General features: G+C 41.5%; 1 protein-coding gene across 4 annotated transcripts; it reads right to left on the bottom strand.

Annotated features, from left to right (window-relative positions):
• Positions 1 to 1,693: 1,693 nt before the first annotated feature.
• On the bottom strand, positions 1,694 to 19,590 carry EDR1 (Protein kinase superfamily protein). Of its 4 annotated transcripts, none has more exons than XM_078574777.1 (15): positions 19,181 to 19,590; positions 18,725 to 19,080; positions 16,809 to 17,228; positions 15,543 to 15,643; positions 14,491 to 15,389; positions 13,753 to 13,793; positions 13,567 to 13,602; positions 12,826 to 12,894; positions 12,622 to 12,722; positions 12,205 to 12,283; positions 12,034 to 12,132; positions 11,280 to 11,348; positions 11,143 to 11,192; positions 9,480 to 9,656; positions 1,694 to 2,090 (listed from the first exon to the last, which is right to left on the bottom strand). In XM_078574777.1, exons 2-15 carry the CDS (start codon positions 19,070 to 19,072, stop codon positions 1,955 to 1,957), a joined length of 2,625 nt encoding a protein of 874 aa, XP_078430903.1. In that variant the 5' UTR covers positions 19,073 to 19,080; positions 19,181 to 19,590; the 3' UTR covers positions 1,694 to 1,954. The 4 variants fall into 4 exon arrangements, with proteins under 4 accessions (XP_078430903.1, XP_078430905.1, XP_078430904.1 ...); XM_078574779.1 differs by having other exon boundaries at positions 18,725 to 19,154; positions 19,255 to 19,590; XM_078574778.1 differs by having other exon boundaries at positions 18,725 to 19,590.
• Between the last annotated feature and the right edge of the window lie 583 nt (positions 19,591 to 20,173).

Genomic DNA, 20,173 nt, shown 5'->3' with positions numbered 1-20,173 from the left:
GAAAGTAGATGGCTCAGATTGTTAAAAAATCAAGTGATGATATGTAATAATCCAAAATAATTTTTTGGGCCAAAATTTTGAGGGTAGTTCTTATATTTGTCCACCATCTTGGATCTATAATTAGAAATCCCCTCCTTGTAAAAAAGGCACCATTGAATTTTGCTATTGATTACTAGTGGAGTGAATTTGCTCATTCAAAATCTTGTTTGACTCTGTTCTTGCATTCCAAGTGTGAAAGACAAGAGTGAAGTTTATATGATGAAAAGTAAATGAAAGACACCACTTGGTCCATTGGACACATGACAATAAGGTTAGTGTGGTCTTCATCTTTGTTTGAATCACGTCTTTGTTCTTTTTTCTTACGTTATTGTCGCTAATAGCCTGTATTTTCACTATCTTACATGTCTCCACAAAACTCTGCCACTCGTTGGTGTGTATCTCCCTCATCTCTGTCACCAATAGTGACAGTAAATCCACATCACTTGCCCCTGGCTCTGTCACTCGCAAGTGGTTATCCACCACCATCTTTGTTGCATCCAACAATGGTATTTCGTTCGTCCTCTCCACACCACTTAGACTACACCATCGACTTTGTTGCATTTACTCTCGATGTTCGTCCTCTCTCAGCGCTGCCAAATTACCATCTAAGGTATTCAATTGGAATTAAGCAGGGTTTCTCATTATAAAACTCCCCAAAATCGCAAAACTAGTTTATACATTTGGATAATTAGGACAAATAATTTATCTGCATCCTATAATTTTTTTGAGTTAGTTTCATTAGTTTTCTATCTTCAAATTAGGTCTAATTTCCTAAAATAAATGTAAAAAATCCAAACAAATAAAATTTGATGTTAAAATTCAGTTGTTAAATACTTGCTCCATGTGGCTTCGACCCTTACTCGATATATGCTCGTGAGGAAAATTTGAAATATTATCGTATAAACCTGAAGCCTTAAATAACTTATTTAACCCAAATTTTTCATTGCTGAGGGGTGTGGTCAAGGAAGACTTCTAATATTTGGTTAAGTTTGCAAGTGTAAAGGAGCAAATATATAGAGATTTACACATAGGCCCCACTCGTCCACGCCCACTACAGAAAGGAGATGCATATAATCTTCATATATCGGCTAGTTGCTGAATATGCCTCGGATGTGTCAGGGGGGAATCCTCAATTAATGTATGACTAGTTTTTTTGAGAAAATATGGAAGATTAAGGCAATCGGCCGGATGGTTTTAATATACATGGACATTAATTAAATTGGATGACATGAATGCCCCCCCACTATTACTCTCCAATAACTTTTAATGTCAGCACCGGTAGTTGGTAGGGAGAGATAATTAATTAGAACAAAAACCAATTCCCATACAGATAAGGGATCTTTACAATATTTTTTCTCACATCTAGCAATCCATTATATACTTCTTTATTACTGGCAAGAAACAAAGTCCCTGGTATGACCTACCCGAGTGTCATACCAGGAAGATTTCATGCATTTTATGCATATTAATTTTTACACGGACCCTACTCATCGACGCCCACTACAGGAAGGAAATGCATATGGAAGTTATACCTCGGCCTGTAATAGAGTGTTTCAAATTATTTATTTTTAATAAAATAGGGATGATTACCAAGTTGTTGCCATTAGTATATAAATGTTAATTACAACTAGTGTCTAAGGGAGAGACAGTGAAATTAATCAGAACAAAAATTAATTCCTATACAGACAAGGGATCTTTACAAGAAATTTTTTTCTGCATCGGGTTTGACTTTTTTTTCTCTCAGGGGGGAATCCACAATTACGGAAAAAACGGGGGGTATTTTACAATTTTCTTCTCCCCCTTTTTCTCCTAAATCCCCGGACAGGAAAAACAAAAGAAGAGAGAGGGGAACGGCTATTTGCGCCTTCCCCCCTCCCCACAACTTTTTTTGGGCTTTCCCTAAATTATTGAAAATTTAGGGGTTGGAATGCACAGAAATCTGAAGATGAACTGGTGGGCCCGGTGAGGGGTGGTCAACGGAGATGACCAGCCGCTTCAAAGGCTTCAGCGCAGCGGTCAACTGAGCAAAAGAAGGTCGCAAACTCGGATCCCTGAAAATATAATTTAAATAATATTATTGTTCAAAAAATAAATAACTAATATTGAATTTCGCTTCCCAGTTAAAAAATAAATATGAAAAAGCCCCAGCTTAATGCAACAAAAGCAAAGCTAAACAAAGTTTCATATGATGGATCGCTGAAACTATATTAAAAAATTATAATTTTAACTTCGCAAAGTAAAAAAAATCAATTACGAGAAAGTCCCAGCTTAATGCATTAAAAACAAAGTTAAGCAAAGTTTCATACGATGGATCGCTGAAAATATATTAAAAAAGTTATAATTTTAACTTCCCAAAGTAAAAAAATTAATTTCGAGAAAGCCCCAGCTTAATGCAATAAAAACAAAGCAAAGCAAAGTTTCATATGATGGGTCGCTGAAAATATATTAAAAAAAATTATAAATTTAACTTCCCAAAGTTAAAAAATCAATTACGAGAAAGCCCCAGCTTAATGCAAGAAAAACAAAGCTAAGCAAAGTTTCATACGATGGGTCGCTGAAAATATATTAAAAAAATTATAAATTTAACTTCCCAAAGTTAAAAAATCAATTACGAGAAAGCCCCAGCTTAATGCAAGAAAAACAAAGCTAAGCAAAGTTTCATACGATGGATCGCTGAAAATATATTAAAAAAATTATAATTTTAACTTCGCAAAGTAAAAAAAATCAATTACGAGAAAGCCCCAGCTTAATGCAATAAAAACAAAGTTAAGCAAAGCTTCATACGATGGATCGCTGAAAATATATTAAAAAAATTATAATTTTAACTTCCCAAAGTATAAAAAATTAATTACGAGAAAGCCCCAGCTTAATGCAATAAAAACAAAACTAAGCAAAGTTTCATATGATGGGTCACTGAAAAATTATAATTTTAGATTCCCACCGTAAAAAAATTAATTTCGAGAAGGCCCCAGCTTAATGCAACATGAACAAAGTTATGCAAAGTTTCAAAAGATGGGTCCCTGAAAATATATTAAAAAAAACACTTTGAACCTCCCAAAGCAAAAAAACAATTCAGAGAAAGCCCCAGCTTAATACAACACGAACAAAGCTAAGGTAAGTTTCATAAGATGGATCCGTGAAAAGATATTTTTAGCTTCCCAAAGTAAAAAATATAATTAAGAGAAAGCCCCAGCTTAATGCAACAAAGACAAAGCTAAGCAAAGTTTCATAAGATGGATTCCTGAAAAAAATATTTTTTAAAAATAACTTTTTATCTTTCCAAGGTAAAAAATAATTAGGAGAAAGCTGTAACAAAAACAAAGGTAAGCAATGCCTCATAAGAGGGACCACTGAAAATATATAAAAATATTGTATTTAGCTTCCCCAAGTAAAAAAAATATTTATGAGAAATCCCCAGCTTAATGCATAATTCCCAGCTTAATGCATATTTATGAGAAAGCAAAGTTTCATAAGATGGTTGTTGCATAATTCCTACTGAGAGTTGTTTCCGTTCCTACACAATTTCTATCTACTTTCCAAATGTAAATAATAGAATAGAATAATTTTGCACAAAAACCCCTCACTCGATAACTCAAAGAACATAAGAAGTTAGGGAGCATTTTAGATAACAAGGACAAATTAATGATTAGAGCAGAGAACAGTTCCTACATAATTCCAATCCACTTTCTAAATGTAAAAAAATATAATAATTTGACAGAACATTCCCATTAGATATCACAAAAAAATAAGATTGGCGATTGCGTAAGTTAGCCAGCACTTTAAGAAAATAAGGAGCGAGAAATAATTAGCGCAATAATACTTCTACGCGATTCCTATCAACTTTATTTCTTCAAAAAAAATTCTATCAACTTTACAAATGGTAAGATAAAACGTTAATTTTACACAAAATCACTTCCATAATAAGGTGGGTATTGTGAGGTGTGCGTACGTAGACAGAATTGCCAGATGATGAGAGAAATAAACAGAGATGAATGAATAATTTCCTTATACTCATCTATATAACTAAAAAAGCAAAATAAAACAAATCTGTTTTCAAAAATCCCATCCTCAACGTTAAAGGAAGCATAAAACCAGTATCAAATTTCCATAACATGGGATCTGATAAGGAGAGAGACGATTATGTTGATCTGAGTATTACATGTCTTTATTTTCTCTCTTGTTAGCCCATTAAGGGCCCTCTCTAGTCAGCCCATTAGGGCTTCCTATAAAACCCTGTAATCTCTTTCATTTGCTATCAAGAATTGTTCTTTTCTTGTTTACATGGTATCAGAGCCCTAACCCTAACCCTAATCTGGGTTTCCTGGGCTCGACCTTGCGCTCCGATCTTCGGCGGTTCTCACGACCGCTTGATCTCGCGCTCCGGTCTCTCGCCGTCTCGCTCCGGGCCTCCCAGGCGCTCGCCGTTCTGACATCCGCCGTCCCAGCGTCTTCCGCCCGCGCCGCTGCCCCGGCCCGCGCCACCTCGGCTCGCGCTCCCGGCTCGCGCCGCCTGGCTCGCGCCCTCCGGCTCACGCCGTCGCTCGCGCCGCCGGCTCGCGCTGCCCGCTCGCGCGCCGGCTCGCGCCGCCCGGCTCGCTCCCACCGCCCTGGCTCGCGCCCCGGCGCCCGACATCTCGGCGCCTGCAGTCCCGGCTTCGCTGCCCGGCGCCTTCTGACTGTGGTCTACTCTGCTTTCATCATGACGAACCCGGTTGAAGCCCAGACCTCTACTGTTACGCCAGACTCGACGCCGGTATCTACGCCACATGCATCTGCGGTGCCTCTCGAGCCCGGGAATTGGTCGTCCTCCTCTGGACCATCCTCTTTGCCTCGGATGCCTCCGGATGGTATGTTTACTGGATTCAATCTCCTGCAATGGCGCCAGTACGTCCAGATAACTTTAAAAGGGCGTCTCATGCGCCATCTTCTAGAAGACGGACCTTCCCGGACCGATCCCAAGTATTATGACTGGCTGGACGTTGAGGGGGTAGTTCATCGTTGGCTCTTGGACAGTATTTCACCTAGTGTTAAAGGTGAATTCATGTCTCTAGAGTCGGCTCGGGCGGTCTGGGAAGCAGCACTTGAGAGCCACTCCAAGAAGCACAACATTGCGACTCTGTTAATTGGTACATCGGGCCGCTAACCTGCGCTAAGGGACCGGTCTATCATGGAGTACAGTACGGAGCTCATTTCGTTGTGGAATGAAATTGACTACTACATGCCGCCCGACCCCCATTCGGTGGACCGCCAATATACTCTTCAACTTCGGGTTTTCCAGTTTCTTATGGGACTGAACCCGGAATATGAAGTTGTACGGGCTCAGCTTATTCATCGGGAGACTGGTCCTACCTTCAAGGATGCGCTCCACAGTGTGCGGGTTGAAGAATCCCGATTTCAGCAGGCCCAGAACTCGGCTTCGGCACTTGTAGCTCATTCCTCTTCGTCTGCACGCCCATCGACGACTCCACCACCCGGCTCTTTGCCACGTGGTCCGACGGCTCAGACGGAGGATTCTCCAAAGGGTGATCCTTCGCTGTTTTGCAATTACTGCAAGAAGCGAGGTCACTCTAAGGAGACGTGCTACAAGCTTCAACGGAAACGCGCACAACCGAGCAACCTTGCTGCAGCCGCCTCGTCCGTGCCCCCCCGGGTCAAGTGCCTATGCTGTACGGTCTTCTCCCGACTAGTGCCTCGCTCGCTAGCTTCACTGCGGAAGAGATGGAGCGTCTACGCCGCTTGCTTGATCCTCCAGTCGTGGGCTCATGCTCCTTGGCCCACGCAGGTATGTCCACCAGTCTTCCCACACCTACATCCCCTCCTGGCCATTCTTTTTCCTCTTCCACTTGGCTTCTTGATTCCGGTGCCACCGCCCACATGACCCCAAATCCTCGAGCCTTTCAAACTTATGCACCCGTTTCTGGCTCCTCCAAAGTTAAAACAGCCTCTGGCGATCTTCTCACCGTGGCGGGTATTGGTCGTGTGGCCCTTTCCTCTTCTATGCATCTATCTAAAGTTCTTCATGTTCCTCGCCTTACTCATCATCTTCTCTCCCTATCTAGCCTTGTTCGCGACTTGAAACAAGACCTTACCTTCTCTCCTAATTCATGTTTTTATCGTGATAAGGTGTCGGGAGGACGATTTCCATTGCTGAGGAGCATGAGGGGCTCTATCTTGTCTGGCCCTTGTTCGAGTTCTCTTGCTTTTGCTGCTGCGGCAGTTTCCCTTCGGCTTCCCACGAGCTGCCAGGCTTCTTCATCGACGCCTCGGCCATCCTTCTTTGCTACTCTTTATCGTCTCTTTCCTAAACTCTTTCAAGGCCATTCTGTGGACCGCTTTGTTTGTACTGCTTGTCGAATTGCCAAACATCATCGTACTAATGATCCTATCTCGCCTTCTCATTCTTCGACCCCATTCTCCTTATTCACACCGATGTGGGGGCCTTCCCTATTCATAGTACTTCCGATTCTTGGTGGTTATGCATCTTTATTGACGACGCTACTCGATTCACGTGGGCATATTTCTTGAAGAACAAATCGAGATATCTCGTGTCATTCCTCAATTTTACTCCTTATCCAAACTCAATTCTCTATATCCATTCTGCCGCCTCATCCGACAATGCTAAAGACTACGTTAACACCACGTTAAGCACCTTCTTCCAAGACAAAGGCATTATCCATGAAACTTCTTGTCCCTATACACCACAGCAAAATGGCGTTGCCGAAAGAAAATTCCGTCACATCTTTGAAATGACTCGGAGCCTTCTCTTCCATATGCATGTGCCCACGTATTTTTGGGGGGAAGCCGCTCCACCGCCATCCATCTTCTTAATCGCCTTCCATCTCGAAAGTGCTTGACTACTCCACTCCCATTGACCGACTTCAGCATTCCTTTCCAACTCTCTCTCCGAACTCATCTTACTCCTCGTGTATTTGGATGTGTATGCTATGCGCCCAACCACCAACTTGGTCGTGATAAACTGGATCCCCGTGCTATCAAGTGTGTGTTTGTTGGCTATTCTTCCACCCAAAAAGGCTATTTATGCTATCATCCACCCTCTCGTCGTCACCAAAGATGCCACGCTTGATGAATTGCTCCCCTACTATTCCTCCTCCTCTCCTGAACCCTCATCGCCCCCATCTCCCTCCGATCCACTCGACCTCATCCTCGCCCCTCGCCCTCTTCACCAGCCCCGCCCGACGTGTCTCCGCCTGTTGCTCCTCCAGCAATTGTGCCTCCCACCCGCCTCCGGCCGCCGCCTCAGTCCTCTCCTGTGGAGCCTCCTCCAGTATCTGCTCCTGCGCCGACCCTTCTGCTGCACCTTCTTCGATTCCTCCGCTCCCTATCCATCGCTGCCCGCCTGAAAACGCTATGGTATTACCTTGCTCGCCGCAAGCCTCGACTTCCTTCTTCGCCTCCTGCTGCCCCGTCTACCTCAACCTCCACCCCTCCTGCCACCTCCTCATTAGCCGTGCTGCCCTCTTCCTGCCTCTCTCCTCTATCCGTTGGCGGAATCTATCTCCTCTCATCGCCTCTCACCTCTTATCATGCCCTTCTCACCTCCCTTGATGCCACTTCCTTCCCACGACGGTGGACATTGCCCTTTCATTTCCGTGATTGGCGTCAGGCCATGGCGGAAGAACTTCAGGCTCTTGCTCACAATGAAACGTGGGATCTGGTTCCTCTACCGGCCGGGAAGCATCTCGTGGGTAGCCGTTGGGTGTATGCTGTGAAGCATAATTCTGACAGTTCTATTGAGCACCACAAAGCCCGGGTTGTGGCACAAGGGTTCACTCAGAAACATGGCATTGATTATCAGGAGGCCTTTGCTCCCGTCGCCAAGCTGAATACTGTGCGGATCTTATTGGCCCTTGCTGCGGATCGGGGCTGGATTTTGCAACAATATGATGTGAAGAATGCTTTTCTGCATGGAGAGTTGACTGAGGAGATCTACATGGCATTACCTCTTGGCTACACTTCCTTAGTGCCATCGTCTCCGCAGTCTGTTGTCTGTCGCCTGAAGAAAGCATTATATGGCTTGAAGCAATCTCCTCGTGCCTGGTTTGGCCGTTTCACGACGGCCATGCAGCGTCGTGGATACCGTCAGTGTAATGGTGATCACACCCTTTTCTACCGCCATTCCACGTCAGGGGGAGTCGCTATTCTTCTTGTGTACGTGGATGACATCATTATTACGGGTGATGATACGACGACCATTACTGAGCTGGCTATGTATCTCTCGTCGGAATTTGCTATTCGCCATCTTGGCCCGTTGAGGTACTTTCTTGGCATAGAGGTGGCCTATTCTTCCAGCGGGATCTTTATTTGTCAGAGAAAGTATACGGTGGACCTTCTCTGTGAGCTTGGAAAGGAGGACACCAAGCCTGCTTCGACACCGATTGATGCGAACCATCGACTTGGTGCCGATGCGGATGAGGAGCTTGCTGAGCCTGGCCCATATAGAAGACTTGTGGGAAAACTGCTTTATCTCACCCACACTCGCCCGGACATTGCATATTCAGTGGGTGTTCTGAGTCAGTTCATGCAGACTCCTCGCATGAGCCATTTTCATGCTGCTCATCGTCTCCTCCGTTTCCTGAAGGGCACCATTGGCCGTGGATTATTGTTTTGTCGCCATACCGGCCTGCGTCTTGAAGTCTACACCGATGCAGATTATGCCGGCTCTGTGGTTGATCGTCGGTCCACATCTGGGTATTGCACCTTCTTGGGCGGCAATCTGATTACTTGGAGGAGCAAGAAGCAGAAAGTGGTCTCTCGATCGAGTGCTGAAGCGGAGTTCCGTACCATTGCGCATGGTCTGTGTGGAGCACTTTGGATTACCCAGCTTCTTCGTGAGCTACGGTGTCCAGTTCCCTCTCCTGTCCAGCTGTTCTGCGACAACAAATCGGCGATTAGCATTGCTCGTGACCCCGTTCAGCATGACCGTACAAAGCACATCGAGATCGATCGCCATTTCATCAAAGAGAAGCTTGAATCGGGAGATTTTTGCACGCCTTATGTTCCGTCCGCTGAACAGCTTGCAGATATCTTCACCAATGGGCTTCATGCCCCTAGGTTTGAGGAGCTCTGTTCCAAGCTGGGTGTGGATAACATCCACGCTCCAGCTTGAGGGGGAGTGTTGATCTGAGTATTACATGTCTTTATTTTCTCTCTTGTTAGCCCATTAAGGGCCCTCTCTAGTCAGCCCATTAGGGCTTCCTATAAAACCCTGTAATCTCTTTCATTTGCTATCAAGAATTGTTCTTTTCTTGTTTACAGATTATATAAGAAAATATTTTTCTTGCAAGGAATATATTAGAAAATATTTCCCTGGCAATTTCTATATATATATATCCTCCCACTTTTTAAAGACGTGTTATAAAATAAAATGATCATTTTTATGTTAAAAAAAGAAAAATAAAAAAGTCCATGATAGTACTTACGTTTGCCAGCACTGCCAGATGATACGCTCGACCAATGGATCGATGTCTTTGGGAATTTCCAGACGTCGGTTCTGGAATCCAACGGCGCCCACGACCTGCATTGGGTTCATCCCGCTCCACGGCAACCTCAACGTGGCAAGCTCCCATAGGATAACACCGAAGCTGTACACATCGCACCTGTCGAAAGCCCATGATTCGTCATAGAGGCCAACTAAGGTTCGTTCACACAAGGACAACAGACAATGATGTAGGATGGACGGAAAGAACGGCACAGCATTCAGGTCAATCATTGATATGATTATAGTTCAGGGACGCAGACGGGACGATTTTTTCATCCCGGGATGAAAAAATCGTCCCGTCCGAGGATATGGACGAATTTCGGGACGAAAATTTGTCTGGGGGACCACCGGACGGGACGGTTTTCGTCCCGTGGGATGAAAAAACCGTCCGTCCGGAGGTCTAGGACAATGGACGGACGGATGTGGACTAAAAACCGCCGGATTCACATCCGACGGTTGACATCTCGCCACGTGGCCTCGCTATGACAATTTGCATCAAGGTCCTTGTGTTTTTTTGCACGTGCAAACTGACGCCGCTCAGAATTACTTGTATATATGTCCATTTACATTTTCTCTCCTCCATATTTCCCTTAAAAGACTTAGAAAAATAAATATTAATATATTAAAAATATAAAATGGGTTTTTTTCGTCCGGGAGAATTTTGGGACGAAAATTCATCCCGGGAGGACTGGGCGGGACGAAAAACCGTCCCGAGATTATTGGACGGGACGGCTTTTTTGTCGGCAGGCGAAAAACCGTCCCATCCTTCGTCCCAGAGCTAACATCGGACGTAGGACGGGACGAAATTTGTCCCGTCCCGTCCTTCGTCCACGTCCGGGATGATCCAGATCTACAGATATGATCCTGGATCTAGGCTCGTATCCGAAAGAGGGTAGACGGGCGAGGCGAGGTAGAAGTTCCCGGGGTAGAGAGGAGAGCAGGAATGGTCGGGGGAAGGCCGAGCTGAGGGGGGGATCGGCCGGAGACGAGCCGCCTGAAGATGCGGTGAAGTAGAGACGATCATGAAGGACAGCGATCGTAGAGGGAGCGAGAGAAACCAGACCTAGACGAGGAGAGGGGAGACAAGAAGACCTTACTTCAATCTACTTCTTCGCTGCCCTCCTAAAGGGAGGGCATCTTTATTTTAAGGAAATACATATTGCCAAATGATTGAAATGCCCCTGTGGGCTAACATGACGAAACTACCCTAGATAGGTTGAGGATCCTCTCAAGGATCCTATCGGTCATCCATCACAAACTATGTAGTTTAGTGCAGTTTCCGTCAAGGGAGCTGGATGTTTGGAAGGGATGACGGAACAGACAGAGGAAGTCTGTGAACTTTGTGTAAATCACCGGGACCCGATGATGAAATGGAGAGGAACAAAATAGAACATAAGGCACGACGGCTTATGCTCCGTTCTCGTTCCGAGGTCAAGGGAATACATACACGAGCCTAGAAGGCCTGCCACTCACTAAAATCCCCCAAAATAATGATTTCTGAAAAGAAAAAGTTCATGGATGCAATTTGCAAAAGGAGCAATTATGAAGGATTTATTTAAAAATGACCAGAGGGAACATTAATCAAAGACAAGGATCAAACTTACTTTTCGTTTGATGGCTCGTTGCGCAGGACTTCTGGAGCCATCCACTCCGGCTAAAGCACAAAAAAAGTCTCAAATATCAAAAAAATTATAAAGGCATATTTTTCAGGCTAAAAAATTCGTAATTTTATAAAAAATACCGTTCCCCCGGTAGATTTTGATGATAGAAAGGTGTTATGCTTCAATCGCGAAAGTCCAAAATCACAAACCTGAACAAGTCATAGAACATGTATTTCTTTATTTTCACAAAAAAATAAACACATCATCAGATGGACCAAAGGGCCCGTGAGAAAAATTCATCCAATCTTTTAGGATCATGTAAAGCTGAAATCAGCGGATATGATAGCAGAGACATCATGAAATACACTTTAATAAAAATCTGAACTAATTGTAGAAATCATATAGTATTGTTTGCAGAAAATAAGACACGTCATCAGTACTAGAGTAACCTTCCCAATGAAAAAAACAAGCTCAACGTTTGAAGTGCAAAAAATAATATCAAGGACTAAGTTGTTAGAGTTTTGATGAGATAACCGATTCTTGAAATCGTAGGGTTATAAATACCCCCTTGTAAGGTCATTAGAGGGACTTTTGATGAAAGATCAACATGTGTTTCTTGGCATGAGTAGCTGTATCCGGCTTTTGTGAGGGTAAAAACTCCCGATTCGGAGGTTCTTGAGAGTTTGTTCACCTATCGTTCTTTCTTCTTCTCTCTTACCTCTTCCATCTCTCCTATTCTCCTCTCTACCCCTCGTCCCATTTCTTGATTTGTTAGATCTCCATGGGGATAGTAACATAAGTAAAGCGTAATCTCAAAAGATTTGACAGTAGAAAAATTGTAAAATATACTAAAACAAAAAACTAACGAATAAATTACACCCATGGCAAACTTACTTTGACATTCCAATCCATATCAACCAACAAATTCGGTGATTTTAAATCGCGATGCACAATTGTAGGAGAACTGGTGTGCAAACAATTCATCCCCATGGCCTAGAGACAAAAATTTAGGTAAGCCAATTTGCTGATTCCATAAATAATTAGTTTTCCGAAAGTTTATCTTACCACATCAAGGGCCATTTTAATCCGTTGTCTCTCATCTATTTGGGAGTTTGAACGATGAAGAATCCGATATAAGCTCCCCCTGAGAAATCAAAAGCCTTCTATCAGAAAATGAACCAAGTAGATTCTAAGTTCTTCCATATCAAAACTCTAAAAAATGAACGGTCCATATAGATGCTCAAATTGATAACTTTAGAAAATTCACAATATAAATAAAATGCAAAGAAGTTAAAAGATAAATGTTGAGAAAATGAAAGGCGCAAGATTCGAATTTGAATAGAAAGAATTCAAAGCTTTTACCCAATGAGCATGAAAATATTAATTAAGGAAAGTACATACAGTACGACAAGAGCAGGACCATATCTCATTTAAAACACAAAAAAAAGTGCCCGCGTGCTAAAATTATAATGAAAGTGTCACCTGGGAAGAAATTCAGTGACAATGGAGAGATGAGGTGGACGAGTCACCGCGCCCATGAAAAGAACAACATTAGGGTGTCGCAGTCTACGCATAATTCGCACCTGATTCCATCACAAAGAATATAAATTGAGAGAAAAAAGATTAGTTTATCATTAATAAGACTAATTTCGACGATGACTCTGAGTTAATGAAATATTGACGTACTTCACGACGAAATTCGTCCAGGGCATCCCCATAAAAATCTTGATCAAGAAATTTCTTCACAGCAACTTCCTGTAAAAAGAAGAAAGATTAGACGGACGTGTATAGATCAGAGTAACTTTCAAAATTTACAAGTTTCCAAAAAATAATCATTAGCTATAAAAATCCATGTCAAAGAAAAAGTGTCAATAGAGTAGTATATTTTTTTTGAAAAGAATCAATATAGTAGTTAATATTCTTCATTTCAAATAAAATACACAATTATGTAAAATAAACAATATTAATATCATTTTTTTCCAGTCAAACACACTTTAATGTTAATAAAAAACATCAAAGTTCGCATGCTAGGTTGTTCTTTAACAGAAATCCAAATAACAGGATAATTGTCAAAAAGTATTCGTTTTGATAAAGAGTTGAAGACAATCCGTGGGCAGATATATGCATAGTTCAAAGATGAATAAAAAAACTTGAAAAGTTCATGATAACAAATTCATTAACCAGCAATTTAGAAATCTATGGTCATTCGAACAATCCTAATCATATCATTCCCTTGATCCAGTATAAATGGATAATCACAGAGAAATGTTTTAAAATTTATGTATATCACCACATTTTTCAAAAAACCAGCCCGCAAACAGTTGATATTTAAATACGATGAATTAAATGCACCCCAATGCAGCCTTCACAGTCAAACGATATTTTCAGTCAAACAGTTGATATTTAAACATATGATTGGGACCTTACACTTGATTCGTTCTTCCAGATGCAGGATGATTCAAACTGAAAGAACAACGCTCACAAGATTAAAAGCTTCATTTCTTATTCAAATAATTAAAGACCATTCCATCAAAGAGCTTAAGGTATATTGAATAGTTAAAGGACTATAATCATTAAAAATAAGGTTTAAGAATGAGAAAAAAGTAGTCTGACCTTGGCCTTCCAGTCAGCGCGATACACCTCCCCATACGAACCTAACACAAAGCAAACGATTAAGAAAACCTCAACTTCAGACCATACAAGCTCTCTTTTGGCATAAACGAAGAGAAAATTGTGTACTGTTTCCTTGGCACTGATAAAGGAGATCTAAACTGCGCTGCCATAATGACAATGACAATGATAAATTTGACATCATCATCGTCCCCCGTCTGTAGACAGGATGATGATGACAAATTTGTCTCGTCATCGCCTCTTTTCACCCTCATTCTGTTGTACTCAGTCAGATGATGAGAGATAATGACCAACTCGTTGTCATCATTCATCTAAAGCCAGGATGACAATGACACGTTTTCAATGACATTGATGATGACAATGAAAAGTTTTGGATGACATTGATGATGACAATGACAAGTTTTGGATGACATTGATGATATCCATCATCTTCCACCATAATTATCTCCGACTTTTGTTCTTTCAAAAAGATGACCGAATTGTCATCATCAATCTGTTGACTTCAGTCAGATGACGAGAGATAAGGATCAAATCGTCATCGTCATTCATCTGAGGCCAGGATGACAATGATGATGATGATGACGCGTTTTGGATGACATTGAGGATATCCATCATCATCCGCAAAAAAATTTCTCTGGCACTTGTTCCTTCAAACAGATTATATTGCTAGAGCAAACACCAGTTGAAGACAAACTAAATGAAACAAGTTTCAAATATTACCTAATCCAATTCTTTCTCCAATAACAAGGTCCTCCCACAATATTTCACATTCTGCCACATCATCGAGCATTGGATCAAGCTGTTGAGTCAGAAAATGGTCCAAGGCGCTAGAAGCTCCCTCCTCCTCTTTGAAATCTGCACCCATCATTTTTTTCCAGGGATGTGGACCGCCTGATCCACTGTAGTCTGAGATCAATCCCTGGGTACTTGCGTCAATCTGACGTGGCTTTTCCATTAATATAATGTCTTCATTCACATTATTTCTTCCATTTGCACTCGCTCGCTTTTCCTTTGAAGAAATATGTCTAGGAATTTCCGAAGAGACCCCATCAACAGAGATCGAGTTGCTGGAAGAAGATGCCGACGCTTGATGGTCTTTCATCTGAAGATTTTTGCGAGGAAAGTTTCCCTGTCGGCTGTTATTTGAATAATCATTAGAAGTAGACCTGTTTTTCCAAACAAGGGGAAGAGGAGGTCTTCCGGGGCCAGATGCAGCGTTATCCCTGCGCCTTTGGGGTTCATTTCTCCTGCCTTCAGAAGACTTTATCATCAACTGAGAAGATTTTGCAGATAAAAATGGATTGAGATCAGCAAATAGATTCCTAGAATCCAGAGTGTCCTCTTCATCTGGCCCATCCAACGGAGAGGAAATATCGTAGTTTTTCTTGTGGGATGACAGCATTTCTTCAGTCAAAACACTTCTAGATGATGACTCCATGCTACTTTGGCCTTGGGAAGAACCCAAGCCTGATGATATTCCTACATATTCAACGGGTTTGTGTGCTCCAGAACCTATCCTCTTAATATTATTACCCGAATTGGAAGGAGGTTCCTTGCCATTGAGAGCATCGGCGGGAATGAGAGTTCCAGGGGCAGCCATCAGGTCAACCAAGAACTCTCTGTGGAGACAAAGTAAAAAGAAAAGATCTTGATCAGTCGAAGTGAAAGTATGTGATAAAAAGAGAAACAGAGCCCTTGTACTTTATCACTCTTTATTTATTAAATTGAAAAAATAATAAAGGCACGGATGACATTGAATGACTTGTGCTTACCTGTCGCTCAATTTGATAAGATCAACAGCATCATCATCAATGCCAGTGTAATGGTTTCCTTTCACAAGTTTGCAGGGAATACCAATATGATCGGCTAACACCTGAAAGTGAAAAAAAGGAAAAACAATGAAAATGGAAAAGATGACATTGATCAATTTCCGAAATTGAGAGACTTCAGAGCTCACAATAAGTAGAAAACACTGGAAAAAAACTTATTTCCAGAACCAGCGGCTATAAATGTTTTAAAAATATCCCACTATATATATGGTCGAATCAATTTAACATGTTTGAGGATATTTAAACGGAATTATCCTCAGGAATTCACATCATTGAGACTCAAAAAGAGAGGAAAGTTCAAGTTTTATTTCAAAATAAATCCCTTTCTCGAGGTCTTCAATTATAGGTCTTATTTCATATGGTGTCCCGTAATTCAACTATTCCCCAAAAGAATTTTTCCCCCAAAGAAATGCCGGAGGATATTTTCACGGAACTTAACCTCAGGGGTTCACATCCTTCAGACAAAAAAGGCGAGGGCAGTTCTAGCTTTATTTCAAAATAAATCCATTTCTTAAGGTCTTTTGTCATTGGGTCTTATTTTAGATGTTAGCCAGGAATTCCGTTATTCCTGCTGAGAATCTCTTGAATATAATCTCACTGAACTAAATCTCACGAGTTCGCATTCGTAAGACAAAGGGAAAAGAATGATCAAGATTTACCTCACAGATTCAGATTTCAAATTCTTTTCTCACCGGATAGTGTTTTATATGTTGTCCCTAATTCCATGCATTCCACATTTTCCCGTGATTTTCGTGAAGAAAACTTCTGTCGTTAGGAGGCACCTATGAATGTCAATGGTAATGGTACACCTAAATAAATGTGACCCTTTCTATCTATCTATCTATCAATATGTCTATTAATCCACTAATCTATCTATCTATCTATATACAGATACATACATTTATATATTTATCTTTCTATCTATCAATCCTTCTGACTTAACCTCAAGAGGTCACATTCTTTCTATATACTGATCTATTTAACTCACTATCTTTTTATCTATCTTTCAAATAAGATAATTTTTACTGGGATCCAATGTTCCTAGAAAATGGACTCATAAACTAATTACTCCGTTGGACAAACACTCGACCTTGATCATACATATTCTTACAAGTAAAAATCAAATAACTTGAGGTTGAATCCTTCAATTAACCGGTATATGGCGAACTGCAGCAGCTGGTAAATAGAGGAAACTAGAATGAAAGTTACCTTAAAAAGAAGCGCACGGTGACGAGATAAACCAACCCGGATGCCCCCGATAGGCAACAAACTTGTGTGTAAAGAAGTTCTCAGCTCAGAACTTCGCTCTACCCACCTTGCCACCATGTCATTTGCATCTCTAACAGGACCTCCCATATGTTCTGTAACAAGATCCGAAATTCTTTGAACCAGAAGCTCAATGCCGGCAAAACGGCAGTCTAAAGCCACGCACTGTGCAATCTGCTCAAGCTCCACAAGAGCAGGATCAATTGCCCGATTTATGATGATGACTTCGAAACCCAGATCTCCAATGTTTGCCTGAAGATCAGCAAGAGAGGGCATGCTCCTCCCAGCATGATCAACAGATAGCCCAAATATGTCATAAAATCCATCAATAACTTTCACACCGTAGTCGAGCACGTTGTAGTCCTGCCCAGATAAAATCATGGAAGATTATAAATCTTGGAATATTGAATTATAAGTACTGATCAGAGATAAAGGAAAATCATTGGAAAAGTATCAAAATGTCCAGGTTATCTTTGAAAGGTTCTATCCGTTGTATTGAAGTTAATGTTTCAGTTGTATAGGATACGAGTTTCTTTTTCAAAATTCGTTTCTCTGAGAAAGGTTATCTATGAAAGTATTGAAATGTCCAGGATATCTTTGGAAGGTTCTATCCGTTGGGTAGAAGTTGATTTGTCAGTTGTAAAGGACATGGGCTTCTTCCCGCGCTGAAAAAAGACAATCGTCAATGCCGGATCAGAGAGAAATCTGATCACAGAGCAACCAATTTTGTTTAAAATATAATTTAAGTGGGAGGTTGAAACAAATAGACAACCAAGAAACACAGGGGATAAGTCAGACTAACTCGGGGAGAACATGGAACAGTTACTGACAAATTAATCAATTTCCACATGCTAACCTATGCAACATGTTTACACATATCAACCTGCATTTCAAGAAAAGAGTCTCAAGTGATGGCGAGAATCCTCACGTCACATGGTCAAGGTGTTTGAACTAATATGATGGCGAGAATCCACCAAGGAGTCCACGGAAACAGCAAATACTAAGACAACAATATAAGCTGTAAACCATATTTTTAGACATCCAACAAAATACGAATTAGAGATTAAAAATATTTCCTTAAAATCGTTGAAGTGTCTCTTTTTTCGAGATTAATTATGATTTCCAGGATGAACTCAAATGACCAAATGGGTCTAGAATGGGAAATAATTCATATGCTGGAATGTTTAAATAACACGCAACAACGAAGATTGTTTCGAACAATTTGAGCCCCGTTGGCAAATGAATACCCATCGTTACAGAGCGACATGAAAAAAATGAAAGTGATAAAAGCATTTTATTCAAAATCAAACCGAAAAATAAACTGTCACTTTGAACCAACATGAAGTCACAGGTGCCCATATCAAATAATTGACGCATGCCAAACAACATAAACAGCCCAATTGTTCTGATTATACGAACAGAGACAAAAAAAAGAAACTTGAAAAAAAAACAAAACATCCGAAGAATAAACATAAGTTTCATCCACATGGCCACTACTATAAAATCGCACTGCCCATCAGTTTATAATATTTTCTGTAACAATATTATAAACCATAAGAGCTTCGTGAACATCTGACAACATCGAACGATCAATCAAAATCACTTATAATTCATGATCACGTCCTACCTTCCTTTTTCAAACTTGAACAAAGCTATGGAGTTCGATTCCTTTCTAGTTGGCACCGCAGTCAAAACAAGAGCATTTCCCATTTACTAAGACTTAAGTCATTCTAATCCACCAGTAATTTCATCTTTATTCAATTGATTAGAACAATATCAACCTATTCTGGCAGCCAGATCTTTCCACAGCAACAACAAATTAGAAAAGAAAATCTCGTAATAGAGTGAGAGCAACTGACCCAGTACTGCCTCGACAGCGCCTCAGCAGCCCCCTTCTCATCTCTCACAACGCCGCTCTGATCTTTTCCCAGGCTCAGCAACGTAGCAGCCCTAATCTGATCCCCATCCGGATCAATCCTCTGATCTGAATTCGACGCGCTGATCGCCAGCGCTAATTGCACTTGAAATTCCTCTTCCGATGCGAAGTAATCTCCCTGCGTAGAACCCCCAACACTTCCCTCCCCCGGAGACGGCGGGGGATCGGAAATTGAAGGCGTTTGCGACGTCGACGGCGCCGCGCTCGACTCGTGCGAAGAACGCCCCCCATCGTGGCTTCCTCTGTGCAGCTTCTTCAGAATGTGCTTCATAGCTTCCCCTGTACACCAAGATCCAACCACAAACCTCAAAATCAACCAATCTATCGATCGATTTCTCGCCTCATAGCTTTCCCTGTACACCGAGATCCAAGCACAAACCTCAAAATCAACCAGTCTATAGATCGATTTCTAGCTTCATAGTCTCCCCTGTGCACAAAGATCCAGCCACAAACCTCAAAGTCGATCAATTTCTCGTTCCATAGCTTCCCCTGCGCACCGAGATCCAAGCACAAGCCTCAAAATCAACCAGTCTTTAGATCAATTTCTTGCTTCATAGCTTCCCCTGTGCACAAAGATCCAGCCACAAACCTCAAAATCAACCAAATCGATCAATTTCTTGCTCCATAGCTTGTCCTGTACCCGAAGATCCAGCTAAAAACCACAAAATCAACCAATCTATCGATCAATCTCTCGCTTCTCTTCCTCTGATTCCTCTTTTTCCTCCTCCTCTAGCTCCAGTCTAGAGAGAGAAAGAGACGCGGAGAGGAGAGAGAAGGGGCATTCTTCAAACTTGCTATGTTTCATCCTATTTAATAAAGTAAATATTAAATTATATCATGCTTCTTACGGTCACCTCCCGGTGACCATACTCACCTGTTTTCGTCATCCGTTCTGTCCGTTGCCGCTCCGTCACCCGCTCTATCATCCGTCCATGAACTCTCAGATAGGACGAAATAACGGTATCAAATCGTCATCGAATACTCGTTCGATTTAATGTAGATGACGATGACGAATGAAAATCGGCATTTTCGTCGCTTAATTGTGGTAGATGACGATTTAGTCGTCAACGGGACGAACGCGGAGTTTCCGCGCTTGCGTAGGGTCGAAGTATCTGAAAACCACCTCTCGAAGGTAAAGTATCTATGTTTATTACCTATTTCGGTTTTAAAATTAGTTTGTAATATTATATATTTTTGAACCTTCTAATTTTCTTGCAGAATATATTTCGACTGTATTAATGGATCATGCCTACAGATATTAACTATTAAGGTTTTCAATCACATTTTTATATTAAAATTTGAGAACCCTTTTATTTTCCTGGAGAATATATATTTCGACCGTATTGCTGGTTTGTGCCTAATTAATTACCAA

Source organism: Wolffia australiana, chromosome 4 (genome assembly GCF_029677425.1).
Source record: "Wolffia australiana isolate 7733 chromosome 4, ASM2967742v1".
In the NCBI taxonomy this organism is placed as follows: domain Eukaryota; kingdom Viridiplantae; phylum Streptophyta; class Magnoliopsida; order Alismatales; family Araceae; genus Wolffia; species Wolffia australiana.
Note: the sequence above shows the minus strand (reverse complement) of the source record. Positions and strands in the feature narration are given on the sequence as shown.

What these genes read in the sequence shown, in the direction of transcription:
- EDR1 (XM_078574778.1), bottom strand. Translation starts at nt 19,072, where the DNA reads ATGAAGCACATTCTGAAGAAGCTGCACAGAGGAAGCCACGATGGGGGG. An exon ending in ACCGTGCGCTTCTTTTTAAG is followed by an intron (nt 15,644 to 16,808) that starts GTAACTTTCATT and finishes TTTCACTTTCAG; the next exon opens with GTGTTAGCCGATCATATTGG. An exon ending in CAAAATCTACCGGGGGAACG is followed by an intron (nt 11,193 to 11,279) that starts GTATTTTTTATA and finishes TTTGTGCTTTAG; the next exon opens with CCGGAGTGGATGGCTCCAGA.